The 22207-nt window shown below is 39.4% G+C and overlaps 1 protein-coding gene and 1 long non-coding RNA gene across 2 annotated transcripts; one reads left to right on the top strand and one right to left on the bottom strand.

Annotated features, from left to right (window-relative positions):
- Positions 1 to 1009: 1009 nt before the first annotated feature.
- LOC121886943 (integrin alpha-M-like) lies at positions 1010 to 14943 on the bottom strand. Its single transcript, XM_042397373.1, has 30 exons — positions 14780 to 14943; positions 12443 to 12545; positions 12121 to 12218; positions 11599 to 11669; positions 11309 to 11423; positions 10843 to 10970; positions 10580 to 10722; positions 9630 to 9780; positions 8971 to 9121; positions 8603 to 8676; positions 8262 to 8376; positions 7761 to 7897; positions 7511 to 7657; positions 7214 to 7429; positions 6921 to 7054; positions 6512 to 6654; positions 6261 to 6412; positions 6003 to 6128; positions 4087 to 4160; positions 3678 to 3819; positions 3470 to 3568; positions 3302 to 3381; positions 3113 to 3196; positions 2940 to 3009; positions 2730 to 2828; positions 2523 to 2603; positions 2260 to 2370; positions 2046 to 2159; positions 1855 to 1965; positions 1010 to 1611 (listed from the first exon to the last, which is right to left on the bottom strand). The coding sequence occupies exons 1-30, from the start codon at positions 14814 to 14816 to the stop codon at positions 1519 to 1521; spliced, it is 3399 nt and encodes a 1132-aa protein (XP_042253307.1). The 5' UTR covers positions 14817 to 14943; the 3' UTR covers positions 1010 to 1518.
- Positions 14944 to 15729: 786 nt separating this feature from the next.
- LOC121886949 lies at positions 15730 to 21238 on the top strand. Its single transcript, XR_006092881.1, has 3 exons — positions 15730 to 16161; positions 16249 to 16570; positions 20966 to 21238. It is a non-coding gene; the product is annotated as an uncharacterized LOC121886949 (long non-coding RNA).
- The last annotated feature ends 969 nt before the right edge of the window (positions 21239 to 22207 follow it).

Raw genomic sequence — 22207 nt, 5'->3', positions numbered from 1 at the left:
AATTAAGACAGAATAGTTCACATTACTCAATCCATCTTGGACTCAAGCACATGGAGAGAGTGGTCAGCAAAACAGAGCAAAAAAAAGATTTTTGTCATGCCAAGTGAATTCATCATGTTACTAAAGTTATCAGTCTTGTATCTTAATTAAAAAAGATAAGTTTTGGACATTATTACATGTTAATTAAAGTCAGTATAAGCTATAAAACAAGGTAATAAACTCAGCATAACTGTGGATCGGAACCACTGTATGAAACAGTTTTGTCAAAATGGAGGCTGTGGGGTAAAACGTGCCAGTGATGTTGGGGCAAGTTGAGTCAATGGTTCAATTTACCCCCAAACTTATTTTCTGATATCTTAGAAACTAGAGACACTGTTCATGTTCGATCCCTGTTACAAGTGCTACAATGTTGATGAATAAATACCTAATTGTTGACTAAATTTAAGCCACACACAAACATGCTGTACATACAGACGGGTGACAAATTAAAGGAAAAGCCAACATAAAGTGTCTTAGTAAGGTGTTGGGCCACCAGAGCAGCTTCAGTGCTCCTTGGCATTGATTCTACAAGTCTCTGAACTCTACTGGAGGGATGAACACCATTCTTCAAAAAGATATTCCCTCATTTGGTGTTTTGATGATGGTGGTGGAGAGCGCTGTCTAACATGTCAGCTCAAACAGACACACAGTGAAAAGTATGAGTGCCTTTGTTAAATTGATGGCATCAATAAGGTTCAAAATTATCTCAAATTTGTTTGATTTTGTGTAATTTTTATATCAGTATTTAATAATAACGCTATTTACCCATAGAGGGCTCAATTGACCCCATCCCCATGCTCATTTTACCCCTACCTTGGGGTAAGTTGTGCCATAGGACTAACTTTTTTTGATGGCTCATTGTTCTAAAACCATAATAATTAGATAACTTGTTTTAATTTCCATGGGTACACAACAACCTGAGGTATATATAGTAACTATTATTTGAAACAAATACACTTTCATTTTGCAGTAGAATCATCAAATGTAAAAAGCAGCTCATGTTACCCCGTTCTCCCAAACATAATGTGATGAAAAACCAGACTCCAAAGGATCATACTCTATTGAATTATTTTTCACTTAAAACAAAGTGTACAAATTAACACAAATGGTTTGCAGGGATATAAGCACAAATATTTAATTGTAGACCAACAGTAAGCTATTCAGTTCAAAATGTGGATTACAAAATCAGTTTTGAAGCTCTAAAACTCTTGCCACTCTATGTATGGATCACAAGCTCTTTTTCAGGATAATAAAATGAAAGTGTTGCAAGGGTTGCACAAATATATTTTCCATTTAAATGTGTATTCATGAAAATGGCGACACATTTATATATTTTCTATTGAAGACAAAAATGCACAACAATTTATGGTACAGATTAACTAATCCAAGATAACAAAGCCAGTGTAGATGTTGGAACAGTTTTGGTGTTTTCTATCTTGTATCGTCTTGTCTGTGGGACATCAACTGACTTCATGTTTGTTACTCTGGTGTGGGTTCGCCTCCCTCAACCCCCGGATCAGCTGTTCCCCCCTCATTAATCATGTCCTTGTATTTACTCTTGAAAAATCCAGCCTGAGAGTACAAAACAAAGGAAGTTAGATAAAAACATTGCAATCCTGAATTAGAGATGCACAATAAAAAGATAAAAAGAGCCAAACCAAATGAGAGAATAATGAAAATATAAAGATACCACATTCAAGTTTTATAACTGGGTGTATTTTGTGATAAAGGCTGCCTAATACCAGACCTCAGCTTGTCTTATTGCCTCCATGATGCTGTGTAATAAACTGAAACAGTGCATGTACAGTATCTCACCTTGTACAGGCCAGCAGTGAGTAAAGCCAGTAAAGCCAACCCTCCCACAGATCCTCCAACAATCTCTTTGGTGAAGTCTGGTTCAGGATACACTTCTACCTCTGCCACAATCTGTGAAGTGACAGATTTTGGATCAGATCTACATTCAAGCTCTTTTCAAACACAAATAAACAAATCTGATGTGTAATTACCTTGTGAACAGGAGGGTTGTTATTTGACTGCATGGAAAAGAAGATGTACTGGTTTCTGTCATACTCCAGACTGGCCGTGCTGGTCAAGAGGAATTTGGCAGAACCAAGTCCAATCTGTGTAAGAAAAACAGGGGAATTGGACATTTAATTTAATCTTTAGGGTTGTTCATTTTCATTAGAACATTATTATTTTTAATACACACACATTAGTTACCTGCTTTATCCATTCAGAACTAAGGTTGGCAGAGATTGTGTACTTTTTATGCTCCTGTATTCCCATGACACGATTGCACTTGAACACTCTGCAACTGGCTACAGAGCAGTCCTGTGGGTGATTAAAAGGAGGCCTAAATTTATTGCTGGAAACAGGGAAAACGTATGTGTAATGCACTAAAATACCATACATTTCTAAATACATATATAATTAGATTAGATTAAATTCTACCATGTACAGATGGTAGAGCCTCTGATACTTACCACTGACTTATCTTTTTGTATCTGAGCAACAAAATTTGTGATGGTGGGTTTTTCATCTTTTTCTCTTTGGCAGTCTGGAATCTGAAATAGAGCTGATTCATGTCAGTTTAACGGAGAACAAATTCATCCACAAGGCTTTAGTTTCATAAAAAACAGCTACATTTGAGACATGTGGGGTCTCAGTAACAATGAGTTCCCACATGTTACCTGCAAACTGCTCGAATCCACCCAGATGTCTTTATTACCAAGCTTTACTGGCACCCTGATCACCACAGTGAAATTCAGTGCTCTGATGTCATTTACAACCTAAGAGGGGAGAAAAGAAAAAGACCTACTGAGCATAAAAGTCAAGTCTGAATAAAGTTAATTAACCTTTTTTAAAAAAATGATATTATGATGGGATAAGATTTTTTTTACCTCAATTGATTGTTGGACTGGTTTCTGCAAATTACTCTTGCCGTAAGTGAAATTGCTGTAGCTGAGGGAACTTAACAGAAACATTGAATGTTTCAAAGACATTAAGCTTTACGATGTCAATTTAAATTATTTTAAAATCTTTTTAAACTTATTAAATCACATAGAACACAAACCTTTCAATTGTCATAAAAATGCTGTACTTCACAGCAATCCCTCTCATTTTGTGAAGTTCACTTGACTTGGAGTGCTCGTTCCCGCTAAGAGAGGTGAAATTAATTGTACACATGAATAATAATAATAATTGTCACATACACACATGTACAGTGATGTGCTTATAGGCTGGAAGATGAACACAACAGTACCTGGTGGCATTTGCAGTGATGAATAACTTCCTGTCAAGTTGACTGTTGGTGTCAATCCCATAGGACACAACGAAGAGCGCCTAACACAAAACGAATGACAGAGATCAGATTGCCTCCTCCCTCGGTTCAGCTGCAGTGAGATGAGATGCTTCTGTACACACTACAAACCTTAGCGTTACTCTTGAAAATAGGCTTGTCAATAGTGCAGTCTGTCTTTCCCTGAGATAAGCCAGCTCCACTGTCCAAGGATTTGCACTCAATTCTTCCCTTTATTAAAAAATAAATAAATTAAACAAAAGCACACATAATCCACAATCACTGCATAACCTCAGAGAGCAGCTGACCAGAGTTGAATTGAAACAGACTTGATCCTCACCTGCAGGCCTGTAAACTTCCTGTAGGAGAGCCCAGGTGGGTACGTGAGAATGACATGGCTGTTGTAGGAGTTTTCCTCCCTGTTTTCCACTGACACAGTGACCTCCAGCAGTTCATCAATGCCTACTTTAACCTCTGAGGAACTGATAGAATAGGAGAACATGGAAAAGTGAAGGTAGGAAAAAAACACAAAGAGAGTCCAGGTGCATGTAACTTTAGTCCAGCATGTAGAAAAAGAGTAACACGCTAAATGCTCTGCTGAAAGAGTAGAATTAAAAGAGCGTGCTGATCAATTTGGGAGTGCAAAGAGAAAAGTTAAACATGTCACCTGCCCACCAATAGTAAATCCACAGATAAAACAGTAGATCCACACACCTAAGTCAGGCTTCACATTTGAAACTCAGCCTCACCTGGTGAAGTTGAAATCCATTTTCAGGTTATCTATACAGTTGCTGTCATTGCCGCAGTTGATGTCAAACTGTAACTGTGGAAGACAGTATGAAGTAAACCATGTATGTTCAGAAAGTGTAAGAGCAAACGGCCAATAAAGACATCTCTCCATATCTCTCTTCTGTCTATATAAAGCAAAGAATCTCTGTCTGTCTGTCTGTATTTACTAGTGCAGTGCCCTTTCAAAACGTACCTGTTTGGAACGGGTTGATTTCTCAACATATATAAATGTGCCGATCCCCTAAAAGCCTCTCACGCAGACTAGCAGTAGACGCTATAATTTACTCATGTTCCCTCAACGCTTCACATGCAGGCTATCGGTAGATGGTACAATTTACCAATGCTCCTCAAATGCCTCACATGCAGAATATCTGAAGACTACAATTTTGAGTTGAGTTGAAGTTGATCAGGTGAACTGTGGTGCCTGTTCAAAATGTGCCTGAGACATCCTGCACTATGTCTTATATACAAAGTTCCCGCATGTGAGGAACGGGAACAGAGTTTAACTCTCTAAGCTTTTTCAATTGCCTGTGGAGTCAACGAACGGAAATACGGATAAAGCCACTCTGCCGTTGCAATTCGCATTGTGGTTGGAGATGGGATTACATCTGTAATGATAATGATTGAAAACGTTTAAGAGACTTAAGCTCTACTATTGAATTGTGTGCTCTGAACGATACTTGGCATGTACATTCAAGACTGAATGCTGGATGTCTCAGGCACTCTAAAAATACCTCATAAACAACGTTGCTTCTGCTTCTTCTTCTGCATGTGGATTCAACGAACGGAAATACAGACAGTGTCACTGCCGTTGCAACCCACATTGTGGTCAGAGATGGGATTACAACCGTAGTGATAAGAACTACCATAGAGAATGAATTGAAAAAGTTTAGAGAGTTAAACTCTGTTCCCGTTCCTCACACACGGGAACTTTGTATATAAGACATAGTGCAGGATCTCTCAGGCACGTTATGAACGGGCACTATAGTTCATCCCATCAACTTCAGCTCAACTCAAGATTGTAGTCTCCAGATATTCTGCATGTGAGGTGTTTAAGGAGCATCGGTAAATTGTAGCATCTATCAATAGTCTGCATGAGAGGTGTTTAGGGGAGGGGCACAACTCTCTCTAGGTATTGAGAAATTGAACGGGCACATTTTGAATGGGCACTGCACTAGTGACAAATAAATGGAATTACAACTGAATATTATTTAGAAAGCATGATGATGCCTGAGCATTTCATAGTACTGGAGAGCTCTCCAGTGCTAATGGTCATGGATTTGGTGGTACCTGTCGTGACCTGGCAACCATGTAATTAATTCACAAAAAGTATTGTCAACATGCAACAAACATGAATCAGAGAGTGAAGTTGTTTTTCTTAACTTCACAAACCCTGAGCTTTATTGTTCAATCCTCACTTCAAAGTTCTGACAGTCAGTGAAGACCACATGTGAGAAGTGTGAATTGAACTGGTTCATTTTCCCTGTTAGTGTGATTCTTCTGGGCAGATCTGAACACAGTAATCGTACTCAGGTGCAGATCAAAACAACCGCACCGAGACCATTTGAGGATATGGTCTCGGTCCAGTCCCAAACCAATTCTGGAGTGGTTTGTTTTTGGTGGGAACATGATGATGTTGCCAAACATTCTTCAGGAGCTTCTTCCTGTGTTTATGTTCTTGCTCCCACCCCAGACACATGTAAGCAATGAGAGGAGTGAACGTTCTCTCGTGGCTTAATCCAACCAACGGGAAAATGCACCAAGTTTACCAACTCATCCACTGATTTGGACCAGAGCAAACAAATACAGGTTTCAAAACACCCTCAGTATGAATGAAACTGACCAATAAATGAGGGTGTCTTTAAAGATTACTTACGGGATGAAAGGTTGTTGTCTGAGCCTGTTGGGCCAGACATGGCTTGAGATTTTTGTCAGAAGGCAAACCGTCAAAGGTGAATCGGAGCTCATTGTTAAGTGGATTCAGAGCATCTTCTGGACAGGCCTGTGAGAGGACGGTACTATTATGAATATCAAGGTAGTGAAGGTTGGTTATATGAAAAATTTTGTTTTTCACATTGAAGCTGTGTGGGTTGTAGTGGGTTTTCCTGATGTTATTAGGTTTTAAACAACTCACCTCAATGTGGAAGCTCACATCGAAGCATCGTTGCTCTAAGCCAAGAGTTATTGATCCACTCTGCTCTCGTTGTTTCTCCCTGATGTAAGCTCGGTTGTTTGGGACCTTACGTGTGGCATCCAGCGTTAAAGTATAATTGATCGTTGCTGTAGCTGGAATTAGAGTTTCATTTAAAGGTTACTCATGTACACACATATCTAAATGGATGGACAGTTGGTCTGTGTTTAGAAACAGTGAAGAGAATCAGTGACCTTTATCTACTGTAGAGCGTCCGGTCATGGTAAAGCAGATTGTAGCTGTGTTGTCCAGTGGTTTTGAGCAGTCTGAGTTTTGAGTTTGGATTTTGTTTGGGTTGAATGTCACCGCAGCATCTACCATTACTATAGGCTTTGATCTGGAAAGCGACAGAGTACATATGAAAATTGTAAAGCAGTATACCAAAATGACAACCAGTTTATCTTATTTTAGCTGCCTGATACAATCCACTATTGGTGAACAGTTCTGTCCTAAATTAGTAACAAGAGACTTAAAATCGTGTTACTGTGAAAGGTGGAGACTTCATGGTTATAAACCTTATGGTTGTATGATTTCGTTGACACAAATGAACACAAATGGTAGAATTACACTTGAGAGTAATAATGTGTGACAGGAGCATCTTACCTGAGTAAGACAACTGTTCCCTTTGAACCCACTGCTAAATCAGGCAGATTGTCGTTACTAAGGTCAAAAGACGACTGACTGATCGACATGCCAAAGAACTTCAGTCCTGACTGGACTTCAGAGGAAGCGATTCTCTACGTAAATGAAAACATTTTAACCAATCAAAACTACATTTTGTCTATATTAAATATAAATATATTATATACAAATAATATTGTATATTAAATACTGTGGCAAACAAGAGGCCATACATATCATTCGAATCCTTTTGTTGCTTCTTTGCTCTTGCTCACCTGTGAGCAAGTACGACCAATCCTTCCTCCTCCTGTTTCACCGTGGAAGATGTAGATGCTACCTTGACCACCATTCTCCAAAGGTGCTCCAACTGCCAAGTCATTGAGACCATCACTGTTAAGGTCAGGCAATACAGCGAGAGAAGACCCAAACCTTCCTTGGTCAGATGCATCCCCTCTCAGCACTAATGGATTATCGAAGTGACACTCAACTTTCTGGTGGAAAAAAGGATGAGAGTCAATGTTTGAATTCTCATTGAAAAAATCCAATAGATTCTGGACAAAACTGTCATTTACCACTTTTGACAAGCTGCAAACATAAACTCGTCCCTCTCCATTTCTGTCTATGTACATAGGGGCAGATATGAGGACTAGGTCAGTGTAGTTGTCACGATCCACATCCATGGCACAAACCACTGCACCAAAATATTCACCAATCTGAAACTGTGTGAGCAACAAAAAACAATTAGTAAAGTGAGGAAACAACAACCTTTAATTTAAGATTAAAAAATTAATTCTTTACATGGTCTTAATTGTGAGCACACACCTGCCAAGCATCGAGATCAATTTTTTGTTCAATGCTGTCATCAAAAACTGAAATCACAGCTCCTCTGTGTTGATATCTTGGAGCACCAACAATTGTCAGTGTGCCACGCGACGTTTTGACCACTGCCATGGAGTAACCTAGAATTAAAGAGTCAAGCTTATTAGTATACAAAGGCTGGGAACAATCTTTAAAATTACACATTTCAGCAAAATATAAAGCTTTTCTTGTGTGCATTTAAATCTGGAGACCATGAGGAGCCTTCACTTTGGTCTTCCCTGAACACATTTTAAAAACCATCACAATATCTATACAAGCTGCGTCTTCAGGATTCAGTGATATCTTACTGGCTTCTGCACAACTTTGAATCATAGTTTTCACTCCTTAGTCCTCATTTGTTTTTTTCCTGTTCCTTTCCCAAAATCTTGTGTTTTCAAAAGATGGGAGGAAGGATTACAGTACAGCAGTGTAAATACACCATTGCATGTACTGTAATATTCATACCCAGATAACTGTCAGGTTCCATATTCGGAGAATCATAGGCCTTCTGGCCTGTGCTTGTGTAATGCTGGTAGCCTCCCTTCCACTGGTTGGCACCAACAATACCCATCTGAATCCCCTGCAATTTAGACAGAAATGTATAGAAAATGTGTTTGGCACAAAACATCAGCCAAGGAAAAGGCTAAATGCATCATACATTCATCATCTGGACCTTATATAGCTATATGATTTTCAGCCACAAGGAGTGACACACAGACGTGTGTGTGTGTGTGTGTGTGTGTGTGTGTGTGTGTCTGTGTTTCTAAGACTATACTGTCCAGTGATTGTCTGGTGTGTTTAATTACCCCAGGCACATAAGCTGCACTGAATCCCATTTGAGCCATTTCCATTTTCAGTGACTCTCCACCAGTTTGAGATCCTGTAACAGCAACATAAATGAGTTAGTATACAGATTTGAAATTTGATTATAGCTCTGAGTTGTAATTCTAAAGTATTTGCCAAGATATTTATGTTTTTTTTTTGTTAAAACAGTAAGTCTGTATATTGTCTAATATTGTCCATGTCACTTCTAATGACTGGCAGTTCAGTTTAAAATGACACTTCCTAATAAATGACATAATAATTGTTTACTTTGGAACTATAACTTTTACAGTAATATCACAATAAAACACAAAAATGATGTGAAGCTGTCATGATAAGGTTACATATGTACCTTCAATAGAGAAGATTTTGTCCTGTAAATTCTGCCGTATTTTTTCAAGAGCACCAAAGTTTGATACTTGAAACATGTGATTTGCTGAGGGTTTAGAGGCAATGGTGTCCAGTTCCTTTTTTGCTTCGGGGTCTGTGAATGCATCCCCCACCTAGGGATGTTGAGAAAACATGTTTTAGGTGTTGTGTTGTACAACAAAATCAATTTGTATGCACAAAAGTAAAATATTGGCTCCATTTATATTAGTGATGCTCAAATTGATCATAATCTCTCAAGCATGCAGCATTAAATCATGTGTTTTCAGTACTGCTAAAGGTTTGTTTGTCATGAATGCCTGTAAATTTTGGAGTGTAGAAAGTATATAACTATTTTGAATTATTATCATTTTTCAGAAACACAAAAGGCAATTTTCCAGCTATACCTGAAACTCCTCAATTATGGTTGAGAGTACAATTTGAATTTATATGATCAAAAAAAGAAAGATTGTGCCTTTAATGTGGACAAATGACATTTTGTGACATTTCATTTTTAAAACCCACAGAAAACAGAGTATAGGTAGCTGCTGTCACCTGAGCTGTATGTGATGTGTTAGTCCGATGTGCTTTAACCTTTTAAAATGTTAACACAACACATATTCATACAGTATAAATGCAACTTACCCCAATAGCAAATCGAACAATCTTTTCCTTTTCAGCTGAATTTACTGCATTTTGCAAATCATCCCGGTCATGAGATTCTCCATCTGCAATGACTATTAAAATCTTCTTCACATCTGACCTGGAGCCTCTCCTTGCCGAGAAGACATTGTTGCTGTCAAAAGAAAAATCTACTTTTAATACATGTTCTTGTGGTACATTTTTAATGAAAGAAAATTAAATGTCTTTATAGGTTAAGAAATAAAAGGTTGTCACTTACCTCAGTAGCATCAAGTCATGCAAATAGTTTTGGTTTTATTTGTACAAGCTTTGAGATGTCTCTCTGAGATTTCTGAGTAACATGGACATTGTTTCTGAAAACATGTTGCTGGTGAATTTTTAACTTTTTAGTGCTGTGAGCACAGAAAACAAAATCCCATACACTCTCCATTGAGGCAGAAATATCAGATCCCAGGCAAATAAAACCAAAACTCTCATGGCTTAATACCACTCGTTGTGCCATTTAATTACTGTCTTGTTGCCGCTCAACAGTGTGCAGGCAAAAGAATCCCTCAGGTGTCCAAACCCCAATTTAATATTTTCCAGATTAACCAATAAATATAATAGTGAGTGGTGTGAGATGTACTTTAAGTACTGTAAGTACCGTACTTCTAAACAATTATTTTTCTGTATAATGTGTTGAGCTGATTTTAAATTTCTCTATTATATGTTGTGTTATAATTAAATTGGTAACAGTAGATTTTGAAGTATTTATTTATAGAAATGCTTTGAAAAAGTTTTAAAGTTTGCCAGTTTAGATGTAATGCTGCTGATTTGTATCAAACTTAGCATGACTGTTGAAAATCAATATGAACAACATATCATAACACGATAGGAAAACTCTAAAATCAAAGAAAAACACATTGTTAACTTCTGAGGATGGTGTCACACATTAGCATCATGAAGGCACTTACACAACGTGTTTGATGGCTTCAGCTGTGTAAGTCGCTCCAGTTAACTGTCTTATTTCATCAATTTGAGATTTCAAGTTATTAGTATCAAAAGTGTCAAAGTAGTAATGGATGGTGGGATATGTGGAGAACTGGGCAATGGCAAACTGGAAAAAAAGAAGAAAAAATGGAAATATGTATGGATATAAATGGAGATATGTATTCAACAGTCAAATAATCAAACAAGATACATGGAGGGCTGAGGTATATTTTGAGTACAATCCTACCTTTGTATCCTGTCCCTGGAATGATCCAACCAGATTTTTCACAAAAGTCTTCATTCTATCAAAATCCTGTGGATGTACGCTGGTTGAGCCATCCAACAGAAATGCAATGTCTGCTTGGGTTCGACACTCTGTCAAAAAGGAGAAATACATCTGAATAATTATATACAGTTTCCTCTTAAGCACAGTGATTTAAAACATTTATGTCATCCTGTTGTGAACATTACACATTGCTATATTGTCTGTCTGCTTGTTCCAGTGCTCAGGCACACTGTTGTGCTGATCACTCCAGAAAAGCCTCTTGGCAATGTGAAGCAGTATAATACAAATAATCCAATGCTCAGATTTCTACCAATATGCATGTTGGGTTGTGTGTATGAAGTGATAAGTGTGTGCAGTGGTGCTCAAATATTACTAGACCTTTTTTATCACTACCTTTGAGATTGTAAAAAAAACTCAACCTGTGTACCTTCAGAAGAAGAAGGCACAGAGTGTCCAACACGATTATGACTGTATATCTGCAAGCATACACCACTATACAGCGTGATACTTTTGCAGTCCTTTGGGATGGTTGGACCACATGCCTGAAAAGAGACAAGGCCAAGTCCTGATTAATAGATGTTAGATATTAATCAGATATTTTTCTGTTCGTTAAATAATACATTTTCAAGCTGAAAAAAATTGATTTACTGGTAAAGATACAAACCTCTGCATTTTTATTATCAATGACATGTAAATCTTTGCACTTTACCAACTTACCAGAGTGTTTTTTGTGGTGGGATCACTTGTCATTGTCAAACCAAGGGACATGTTGACTGCAAATTCTGGCACTGCATAAAAACATCAGCCATCAGTTATGTTAAAATCATCAAGATACAACACAACTACATTCTCAGTGACCAAACCACAGCCACCACTTGTAAAATATTTCCCTATCTGATCTGATAACTATTACAACATTACCCAGTCAAGACTGTACAGCAGTGTCTCACAACTATGCATATTTTATGCTTATATGACCAATTTCCAACAAGATGGAATACAATCTCCATCTTAACAAGTAATTTGGTTAATTATTGAGTCCTAAAATTTTCAAAAACAAGAGGAACTGTTATGGGAACAAGTAGAATAACTTTACTTCATTCAATCAGTTGGCAAGTAAGCCAGTAAGGATAAAGATAGAAGCCTCAGTATCTGTCTTATAAATCCCCTGAAACAATATTTATCAGATGACAAAAGCTAAAGAATCAATAAAGCATTTTGAAATGAGTAGTTGCTCACCTGCTACTGATACTTCTGTGCAGGATTCAGTGGAGCAATTAAATATTTTCCCTCTCTGACTTGATGAATTTTGTGCAAGGGGGGCACTGACCAGCAAACTGAGGAAATAAAACCCATCAATCAGGTGAGAGCACCTGTTCAGTGAGTACAGTGTAGCTAAATAAATCCCACATTTTATCTGTTAAGAAATGCTGCATGCTTATGACCTCATTACTGTGAAACTAGAATATGACAGAGATGCAAGCTGGAAAAACCCTATCATAGTCAGATGTGAAGAAGCAGATATGGTTACTGTAGATCCATGTTCCACCACACTACTTACTCTGATTGTCTTTGTACCACCTGGTATCCAAAACCTGCAGCAGAGCTATTCAGGGACTTCCAAGCCACAGGATCGATATTGAAACAAAGTGCAGCTTTTAACACTGAGGAGTAAAGAAGGAAGAACCACACAATTGATCTGATTTAAAGCCACAATGTGTACAGTTACAGTATCTTTCAAATTATTCTCATGGCATTAAGTTTTTATTTGCAGGAAAAGGAGATAGTCCTTGTGAAAATCTGTACAGTCCGTGTTGCTTTCAGTCTATAAATGAGTGTGGTGTGTGAAGTGTTGTCTTTTTTATACAACCACTAGAGGGTACCAAAGTAGGAATGTTTGAATTTTAAACGGTGGCTCTGAACAATTACTATACATGATAAATACTAAGACTTGAAGTAAAGATACAGTGCACTATTTTACACAGCATGTATAATTGCCTTCACAGGGGATATCCTGTCATGGAGTGATATTTTTGTTTGAATGTTGCAAAAATAAGGTCTTTCTTACAGCCATCTGTGGGGACGGCCGTGGCTCAGGAAATAGAGCGGGTTGTCCACTAATTGGAAGATTGGTGGTTAAGTCCCCAGCTCCTCCAGTCTGCATGTGGAAGTATCTTTGGCAACATACTGAACCCCAAATTGCTCCCAATGGCTGTACCAGCAATGTGTGTGAATCTGTTAGGTTCCCCTCCTGATGAACAGGTTGGCACCTTCCATGGTAGCCACTGCCATCAGTGTATGAATGTGTGTGTGAATGGGTGAATGTTGGTATGCAGTGTAAAGCGCTTTGAGTGGTCGGAGGACTAGAAAAGTGCTATATAAGTGCAGTCCATTTACCATCTTTTGACCTTTTGAGGTTTTCTAAAAACATGAGGTTTTGAAAAAATGGTCCAAGTTATATAAACTCTTTGATCGCCTGACAAAATAGTTTCTCATGGTCAACAGCTTTTAAAATGGTTGAAAGAGATTGTGTGATAGATAACCATGTTAACTTCCTTTAATGGATCTGTTGAACCTCAGGCAGACACTTGCAGATGGATATTAATTAATTTTGGTAGCCATTACATTTCAAAATATTCCAAATTTGCATCATGTTATACTTTTAATGTCACAGTCTTTCAAAAAAAACCCACCACCACCACCACCACCACCACCAACAAAAAAGAAACAGTAAATCCACAAAATAATGATAATGATTTCATCATCCTGAGACCAACACCCTCAGGTTCTGCTTTTTCTACTGTGACCTTTATGGCTTCAAGAAGACAATTAGAGAAGGTGCTATATTTTAGATTTTATTTGTTAATGTTAACCTGTTCATAGTTACCCATCATTTAGTTCATGTCATCAAATTCTGTTGTGTTTTTACAGCATACTGTAATATATATTAATCTGAAATAAACCACTAGTAGCAGAAAATATCACAAAGGGAGTAGCAGGAAATTTGTTACTGCCCTCCCACATAGAACATTTACATCAGCTTCCTTCTGATGAGTGAGATAGATGAGTAGGATGTGTTGTGTCGGTGTCTGATAGTTTCACAAGTTGTATACGTTCAGCAGATATGATCATGTTAACTTTCGAGAGCTGAGTAATGTCTGTTGCAGTATTAACAATTCAATTTGAATTCAAACATAATAATAACTTAGGATGTCTGTGTTTATGTGTCAGCCCTCTGAAAAACAATGCCTTCAGTGCACCTTGCAAGCCTGCACAGGATAAGTAGGTATATATAAGAAATTAATGGATGAATTTAAAATAATTTAGGCTCTTATAATCAGTTACACAGGACATAAGCAGGGGGAAAATGAACTAGTATTTTGTTTTAGGTGTAATTAGCGCCATATGAAGCACTTTTTCAGAGCCCCTGAACCATGAGACCTAAAAGTTAAGTAAAGTTGGATTTTGTGGATTGAGACAAATCTGTGCCGTTTTGAATTACCCCATGTAATGTCCAAAAAGAATTTAGGAGGATTGTGCAGCATTGGTGAAGCAATTTTTAAGACTGAGTTGGTCACATACTGAGGCAGGAAGTTTGACTAACAAAGGATGAACCATAGATGTAAAAATGATCATTTTAATTTTTTTTCTCGATATTATGGAGAAATAGTGATTACAGTGATAGATAGTGATTACAGTGATTACAACAAAACAAATGATAATTTATTATAATAAAAGTTACTGTGATTACAGCACGTTATAGAAACATAGCTGCTGAAGATGTATATAAAATAAGATATCATTAAATGAAATGGCAGGATCCTATTTTCACTGCTGGCACAAAAACTCATAAAGGGACAATGAAAAACAAAATCAGGATGTACAAATTTTGTCTTACCTGACAAGAATAATGAGGTAGATATTAACCAGTCCATTGTGTTACTCCCATGAAAAACACTAAAAGAATGACTTATTCTATTAGTTGTACAAATTAAACTATGGAAACTATTTCTACTACTGAAGCTGTGATGGAGGGAGATGTTGAAAGCAAAATGAAGAAGTAATGAGGTGAAAGAGCCAAGTGCCAAGAAAGTCGGTTAGAGGAACTTTTGTGTAGGAGGGGTTACATTACTGACAAGCACTTTCTGTTGTATGTGAGGACATTGTATGTTGTCATTTCACTGCACAAAGCATATGCATTTCTTTAATTTTGATCCAATCCCTTAAATAACGTATTTTTCAAAGACTTTCAAAGTGTATGTCTAACACTTGTAAGAAGTACAAACAAATTATTTTCAAGTTAGTTTCAGGGCAACTAGATTAAACCCAGAATGATGTTTTGGGTACTAATGCTCATTCTGATGTAAGTCTGATAAATAATGATACAATGATTAAAATGATAAATAGAAAAATAAAACTTTACCACTAACCACAGCTCTTGTTGGCAGGTGTGGCAACACATTTGTCACTGAAAAAAGAGAAGAGGATGTTGGACACCGATGTGAGGAAGTTTTATTCAGACCACAAAAGTGTTTTCATCAGACTTGAACAAGTTTTCATCACTTTAAATTCAAGCAAGACGGCTCACTGGGAATTCAGTTTTAGGCGCTATTGAGGGAAAATGCCAACACAAATGGCACGCTTTTCTTGAGATATTTTTATAGTTCTCTTTTCCAACAGTGCTGTTGATGTCTTTGATTTCTTTCTGACATGAGCCGAGGAGAGAGGAAAATTAAATTTCATATTCCAAATGTGGCCGTATGATGCAGTGGCTCTCCATGCCACCGTGTGGCACTGTGCGAGTTCCTAGTACGCTGTTGCTGGGCGGCACCATGCGCACCTACATAGGCAGGTGCCTGTCCACACCTCTTCCTCACTATCCTTCCTTGGATGATCCTGGTGTGTAGTGGCTGCAGCCTGCCGTGGCGGAGCAGTGTGGGCATTTTGGCGTGACTGCTTGCCGCTAACGTGCTTCACTGTTATTCAAACGTAATGAGCTCTGCCAGTGCGCAGTCGGTGCTGTGTGAGCACTGGTAACGCTGGTGTTTTTGTGGGTGTGTGCAGCTGACTATTGGTATGGAGGGACTGCTTGACCCGCTCGGGGCCCCGGCGTGGTCGCTTCTTGTTTCCCTTGTTTCCCTCGGCGTTGTCCGCCTATCTTTAACAACTGTGCGTGTGGCTCTCAGCTGACTGACATGTTGATCGCTCCCTTGCAGCAAAGCAAAGCTCCAGACCAACTTCTCCCTCCTATCGTCGGGGAGGCTGTGCAGGTGCTCGCTGGTAGGTAATAACCATGAATGGAACTCACCTTTAAAATTAATCATTTACCAGATTTGTTACTGAAAATCATTTGTGCCCTTTTTGTAGAGGCTGTAGAGGTACGTGGCTTAGCACTGGCCACCACTCCTGTCATGAAGTGACTGTTGCATGTCATTGCAGCCCCGAACCAGTAGAGGGCTCTGGTTCCACTTGCCATTAAGGGGGATTATGTAAAGTCTTAAGCAGAATGTTATGGCAGTAACCAAAAGAAGTTGTATCCCCATGTTGCTCATGTTATAATGTGGTTATGGCCGTTACTACATTAAAGCCAGCTCAACTGAAGACAAGTGTCGTATCTGATGACGTGTACCCTAAGATACCACATATGGCGACGAGTCTGCAGCAAGACGACGAGAGCCGTGCAAGTTTAGTAAGTGAAGTGAAGCTAGGCTAGTGCTAACAACGTGACGCTGACTGAACCATGACTGTCACGGTGGGTGCAGTGGCACCTTTTGATAGCAAGTCACAAATGTGGGAAGAATACTGTGAGATTGCCCGCGCAAAGTCCCAGCCAGACACGAGAAAATGCTACAGATGTGGGGGAGACAACCACTTAGCGAAGGACTGCAGGTTTGCAAATGAGAAATGCCACCATTGTCGAAAGGTGGGGCACATAAAGAGGGCCTGCAGAATGAAAACAGTAGGAAAGGAAAAGACTAAACACTTTAAAGGGGAAAGAGGAAACCATGGCAAGAGAGCAAATTTCATACAAGAAAAAGGGGGTGATCGTGATAATGAGGAAGTTTTCACTATTAATCAGGATCAGGAAGGATAGTTGCAGAACCATGTACAACATGAAGGAAGAGAGTCATTCCCAGAGAGGAACCTATAAAAATGGTGATAAAAGTAAATGGGGAAAAATGTAATCTATGAAGTAGATACAGGCTGTGGGTACACCATAATGTCAAGAAGGGCATTTTACAAGTTATTTGGTGATAGCAACAAACCCAGGCTAGCCAAGTGCAGGATAAAACTAAGAGCGTACGGTGGCCACAGAGTGCCAGTATTAGGTGCAGCTAAGTTCAAAGTGGAACACAAAGGTATTGCTAAGATGTTAGCAGTTGTAGTTGTTAAAGGTTCAGGGACCAGCTTAGTGGGACGAGGGTGGATTAAAGCTCTCGGGTGGACTGGCAACCTGTAAATAAGATGGAGGACAGAGAAGACCCTCTACATGAAGTGTTTTTGAGACATGAGACAGTATTCAAGGAGAACCTAGGAATGTTGAAAGGTTTCACAGCAAAAATACATGTAGCCAGTGAGGCCACACCCTGCTTCTATAAGCCCAGGTCAGTACCTTTTGCAATGAAGAAGAAAGTAGAGCAAGAGTTAGAGAGGTTATTACAGGAGAAAATAATAGAGCCTGTGAAATTCTCAGAATGGGCTGCACCCATTGTACCAGTCCTAAAACCAGACTCTAGGGCAAGAATTTGTGGGGACTATAAGCTGACAGTAAAGAAAGCGTCACCCATAGAGCAGTACCCCATTCCAAAAATGGAGGACATGTTAGCCGATCTAATGGGAGGAGAAAAATACACAGTTAGACATGAGCCATGCCTATCAACAGATTGTACTGGATGAAACATCAAGAAAGTATGTCACAGTGAACACACACAAGGGACTGTTCACATACACAAGACTACCTTTTGGTGTGAGTTCCAGCCCAGCCATCTTTCAGCGCACTATGGAGGGTGTGCTGCAAGGACTTGAAAATGTCGCAGTGTACCTGGATGACATAATTCTGACTGGAAAGGATGACAAAGATCACCTACACCACACTGGATCAAGTACTGCAGAGACTGTAGAATGCAGGACTACGCTTAAAAAGGAGCAAGTGTCAGTTCATGGAGAAGGAAGTGACATTCTTAGGACATTGTGTGGATAAGACAGGGCTGCATCCACTACCAGCAAAGGTGAAAGCGGTGCAGGAGGCACCCACACCCACCTCGGTGACTGAGCTCAAAGCTTATTTGGGACTGTTGAACTTCTACAACAAGTTCTTGCCAAACTTGTCTACATTAATAGCACCACTGCATAAATTGTTTAGGAAGGATGAACTGTGGTCTTGGGGGGCCAGAGCAAGAAAGGGCTTTCAAACAGTCAAAAGAACTTTTGCAATCCAGCAGTGTGTTAGTGCACTGTAACGAACAGAAAGAACTGATACTTAGCTGCATCACGCACGCTTTCAGCTGCAGAAAAGAACTATTCCCAGCTAGATAAAGAGGGATTAGCTGTCATTTTTGGAGTACAGTATTTTCACAAGTATCTGTATGGAAGGAAATTTGTGATTTGCACAGATCACAAGCCATTGATAAGTTTATTCCATGAGATGAAAGCTGTACCACAGATGGCATCCCAGAGGATAATGAGATGGGCGGTACTGTTAGGAGCATATGAGTATGTCATCATGTACAGAACCGGTAAAGACAATGGTAATGCTGATGCTCTTAGCCGTCTCCCACTTCCAGAGAAACCCAGTGGTCCAGCACCAGAGGAACAGGTGTTAATGTTGGACCAGGAGCCGAGTCCACTGATGACATCAGAACAGCTTTGGAATTCGACAACTAAGGACCCTATTCTCTCTAGGGTGCGTGAGTATGTACAGAGAGGATGGCCAAATAACCGGGACAGAGACTTTATGCCTTATAAGCAGAGACAACATGAGCTGAGTGTACAGGACGGCTGTGTCCTGTGAGGAGCTAGAATTGTGACACCAGAGAGGGGACGAGCTCCTATGTTGGAACAGCTACACCCGGGGATGAGCCGCATGAAAGGCTTGGCCAGAGGTTACATGTGGTGGCCTAACATGGACAGTGACATAGAGAACAAGGTGAAGTCATGCACCACATGTCAAGAACACAGAAAGGACCCTGCATGTGCACCACTCCACCCCTGGGAGTGGCCTGAGAAGCCGTGGAGAAGACTCCACATAGATTATGCCGGTCCTTTCATGGGTAAAATGTTCTTAGTGATTGTGGACGCACACTCAAAGTGGTTAGATGTATATCCAGTGACATCAGCTACATCAGCAACCACCATAAACTGTCTGAGGAATAGCTTCTGTACACATGGTATCCCAGAGATGATTGTGTCTGACAATGCACAGTATTTTGTCAGTGAACAAACTAAAGAGTTTATGACACGAAACGGAATCACACATGTTACATCAGCACCGTACCACCCCTCATCTAACGGCTTGGCTGAAAGAGCTGTACAAACTTTCAAAGACCTCATGAAAAAGAGCACTGGCAGTACAATTGAGACAAAGTTACAGAGAGCTTTGTTTAGCTACCGCATCACTCCACAGTCAACAAGTGGACTGTCACCCGCGGAGATGATGATGGGAAGGAAGTTGAGGTGTACACTGGATCTCATACACCCAGACCTGAAACAAAAAGTGGAAACTAAACAAGCAAGCCAGAAAGCTTACCATGACAAACATGGCAAGGAACGCAACTTTGTAGCAGGAGATTCTGTTTACACGAAAAACTATGGATGTGGACCTAAGTGGATACCAGGACTGATACAGGAGATGACAGGACCAGTTTCCTACACAGTGGTGCTGGGAAATGGTAAAGTTGTCAGGAGACACGTGGATCAACTGTTCAGCAGACAGGAGCAAAAGCTACCAGTTATGATACCAGATTTAACACCGGAGGAGGAGGAGGAGGAGGAGGATGTGTTACTCCCAACAGTGGCCAGCAAAGTGCCACAGGACACAGACACTACACAAGTGGAGGTTATGCCTATGGTGAAACAGGACCAGAAGAGCAGTGCACCTAGTGGTTCTCCAACTAAAGAGTTATCCAGATCTCAAAGAAACAGGAGACCACCAGCCTATATGAAAGACTTTGTGAAGTAAAGGACATGTAAAAGACACAAAGATAAGACTGAATTGTGAGGGATGTTTTAAAAACAAAAAAAACCCCAAAAGTGTTAGAAGTGAAATTTGTTACAATGATGTGCATTTGTTATGCCTGTTTCTGTTTGTGAGCATGAGAAAACAAAATGCAAAAGAAAAGGGGGCTCTTACTGTGTTGTCTAATTACCTAGATGTTTGTTGAGTTTATTATGTATCCCAGTCAGTGTAAACTAGAGTAGTTTAGGTTTAAGAGGGGAGGGATGTCATGAAGTGACTGTTGCATGTCATTGCAGCCCCGAGCCAGTAGAGGGCTCTGGTTCCACTTGCCATTAAGAGGGATTATGTAAAGTCTTACGTAGAATGTTATGGCAGTAACCAAAAGAAGTTGTATCCCCATGTTGCTCATGTTATAATGTGGTTATGGCTGTTACTACATTAAAGCCAGCTCAACTGAAGACAAGTGTCGTATCTGATGTGTACCCTAAGATACTCCCTAACTTCCTAAATACGGCTGCTGCTTTGGTATTGTCTCAGTTATTGCAGTTTTAGCTATTGTTTCACCGCTGCTGCTTCACAGCTGATGCCTTGCGGCTTAGCTGTCCTGCTGACTGAGCTGCATGGTGACTGCGTACAGCTCTGGCCACTCAGTCTGTAATCCTTTTTAAATGGGTTATTTTCTTATTGTTTGTGTGTATTTTGTTTTACTTACATAATTATTCCTCTTACTTAGTTATTTTCCTCTTAGATTTGTGTTAAGAATTATAACAATGTGGGTTATTTTGGTGTTTCATTATTCTGTAAATATTAATTTGTGGCCTATATAATTGTAGATTGTATTGTCACCACCAGGGCTTTTGTACCTTCGTTGTTAGCTGTATATTCATTTTCTTTTCTTTTACTTGACAGGTGCTGGGGACCCAGGCAGCAGTCCACTCCCCTGGTGGTGGGTTTCCTTCGCACCCCCAATTTTGTTTGCTGTGTCACGGGTAGTTTTCTTTTGTTGTGAATTCCCTTGCCTTGGTTTGATCCCTGCTGCCAGCCCTGTCTTCAACCCCTTTTTGGTTCGTCTTTCTGTGCCATTAATTCTTGGGTTACGCCCTGGTGGCTGACATTTTTAGCTAATTACCTTTTTTTGTTTCTTTTTCTCATATTTTGTCTAATAAATTATTTTTAATTGAACATGTCCTCTGCCTAAGTGGAATTTATTATTGAACCTGTGCTTTATTATGTGGTCCAACTTCACCACAGGCAGATAAACACCCCCCAAGGCACTGTTTAGACAAGCCTTCTCATGAAGAAAAAAATCTTTTCTGCTGGATTTCCTCTGTGCTCTCGTCCCATCTGCGTGTCAGAAACTTTTGTAGTGTGATTCAGTATCTGATGGATAATTTTGTGTCTATTGTTGGCTATTTATCTGTAGTAGGAGGTACCTACTACATGTACAAATTTTTATATTATGGTGCCACAGGTATTTCACATATCTAAGGAAACAAATAGCAGTCTGCCATATCAAAATCTTATTGCTCTTTATCAATTAGTTTCATCACAACTTCACTGGAAAAAAAAGTATTTTTGTCTTTCTCTTCTTATTGCAACTGTGCACACTGTCTCATTTGGACTACAACCTGTCTTCAGGAAGTGAACCTCTTTTCCTGCTACTGCTCACCCCAAAAACCGAATGCAAATTTTCAAATCCTTTCTCTGTACGAAAATTAAACATATATATATAAGGCGTTGTGCAACTTGATGGTGTGCTTGTTCAACCTTGGCAGAGCTCATCAGTCACAAAATGGCTTTGAGGAAACACATCTGCATGTTGACTCTGATGAGCCTTTTATCTGCAGGTAAGTCACACTTGGATTGGACCAACCTCTTTGTTGAGATGCAGATGCTTTGAAAGTAGTTTACTGTATGAGAGCAGTCTATTATTTAATCCTATATATTTATATATACGAGGTATATACTAGGGGTGTGCCCAAATCCTAATACATTTTTCGGCAAAGCACAAATAGTGGGTTTTTTATGAACATTTATTTTGTACAAATATTTTAAAAATTATTATTATTACCATGTCAAATACCAGCGCACAGGTCAGTTACATCACTTTGCTAGTGAGGTCCGTCATGAATGCAGTGTTCTTTTTGTGAA

This window comes from Thunnus maccoyii, chromosome 20 (assembly GCF_910596095.1).
Source record: "Thunnus maccoyii chromosome 20, fThuMac1.1, whole genome shotgun sequence".
NCBI lineage: Eukaryota > Metazoa > Chordata > Actinopteri > Scombriformes > Scombridae > Thunnus > Thunnus maccoyii.
This window is presented reverse-complemented; position numbering and strand designations above follow the sequence as displayed.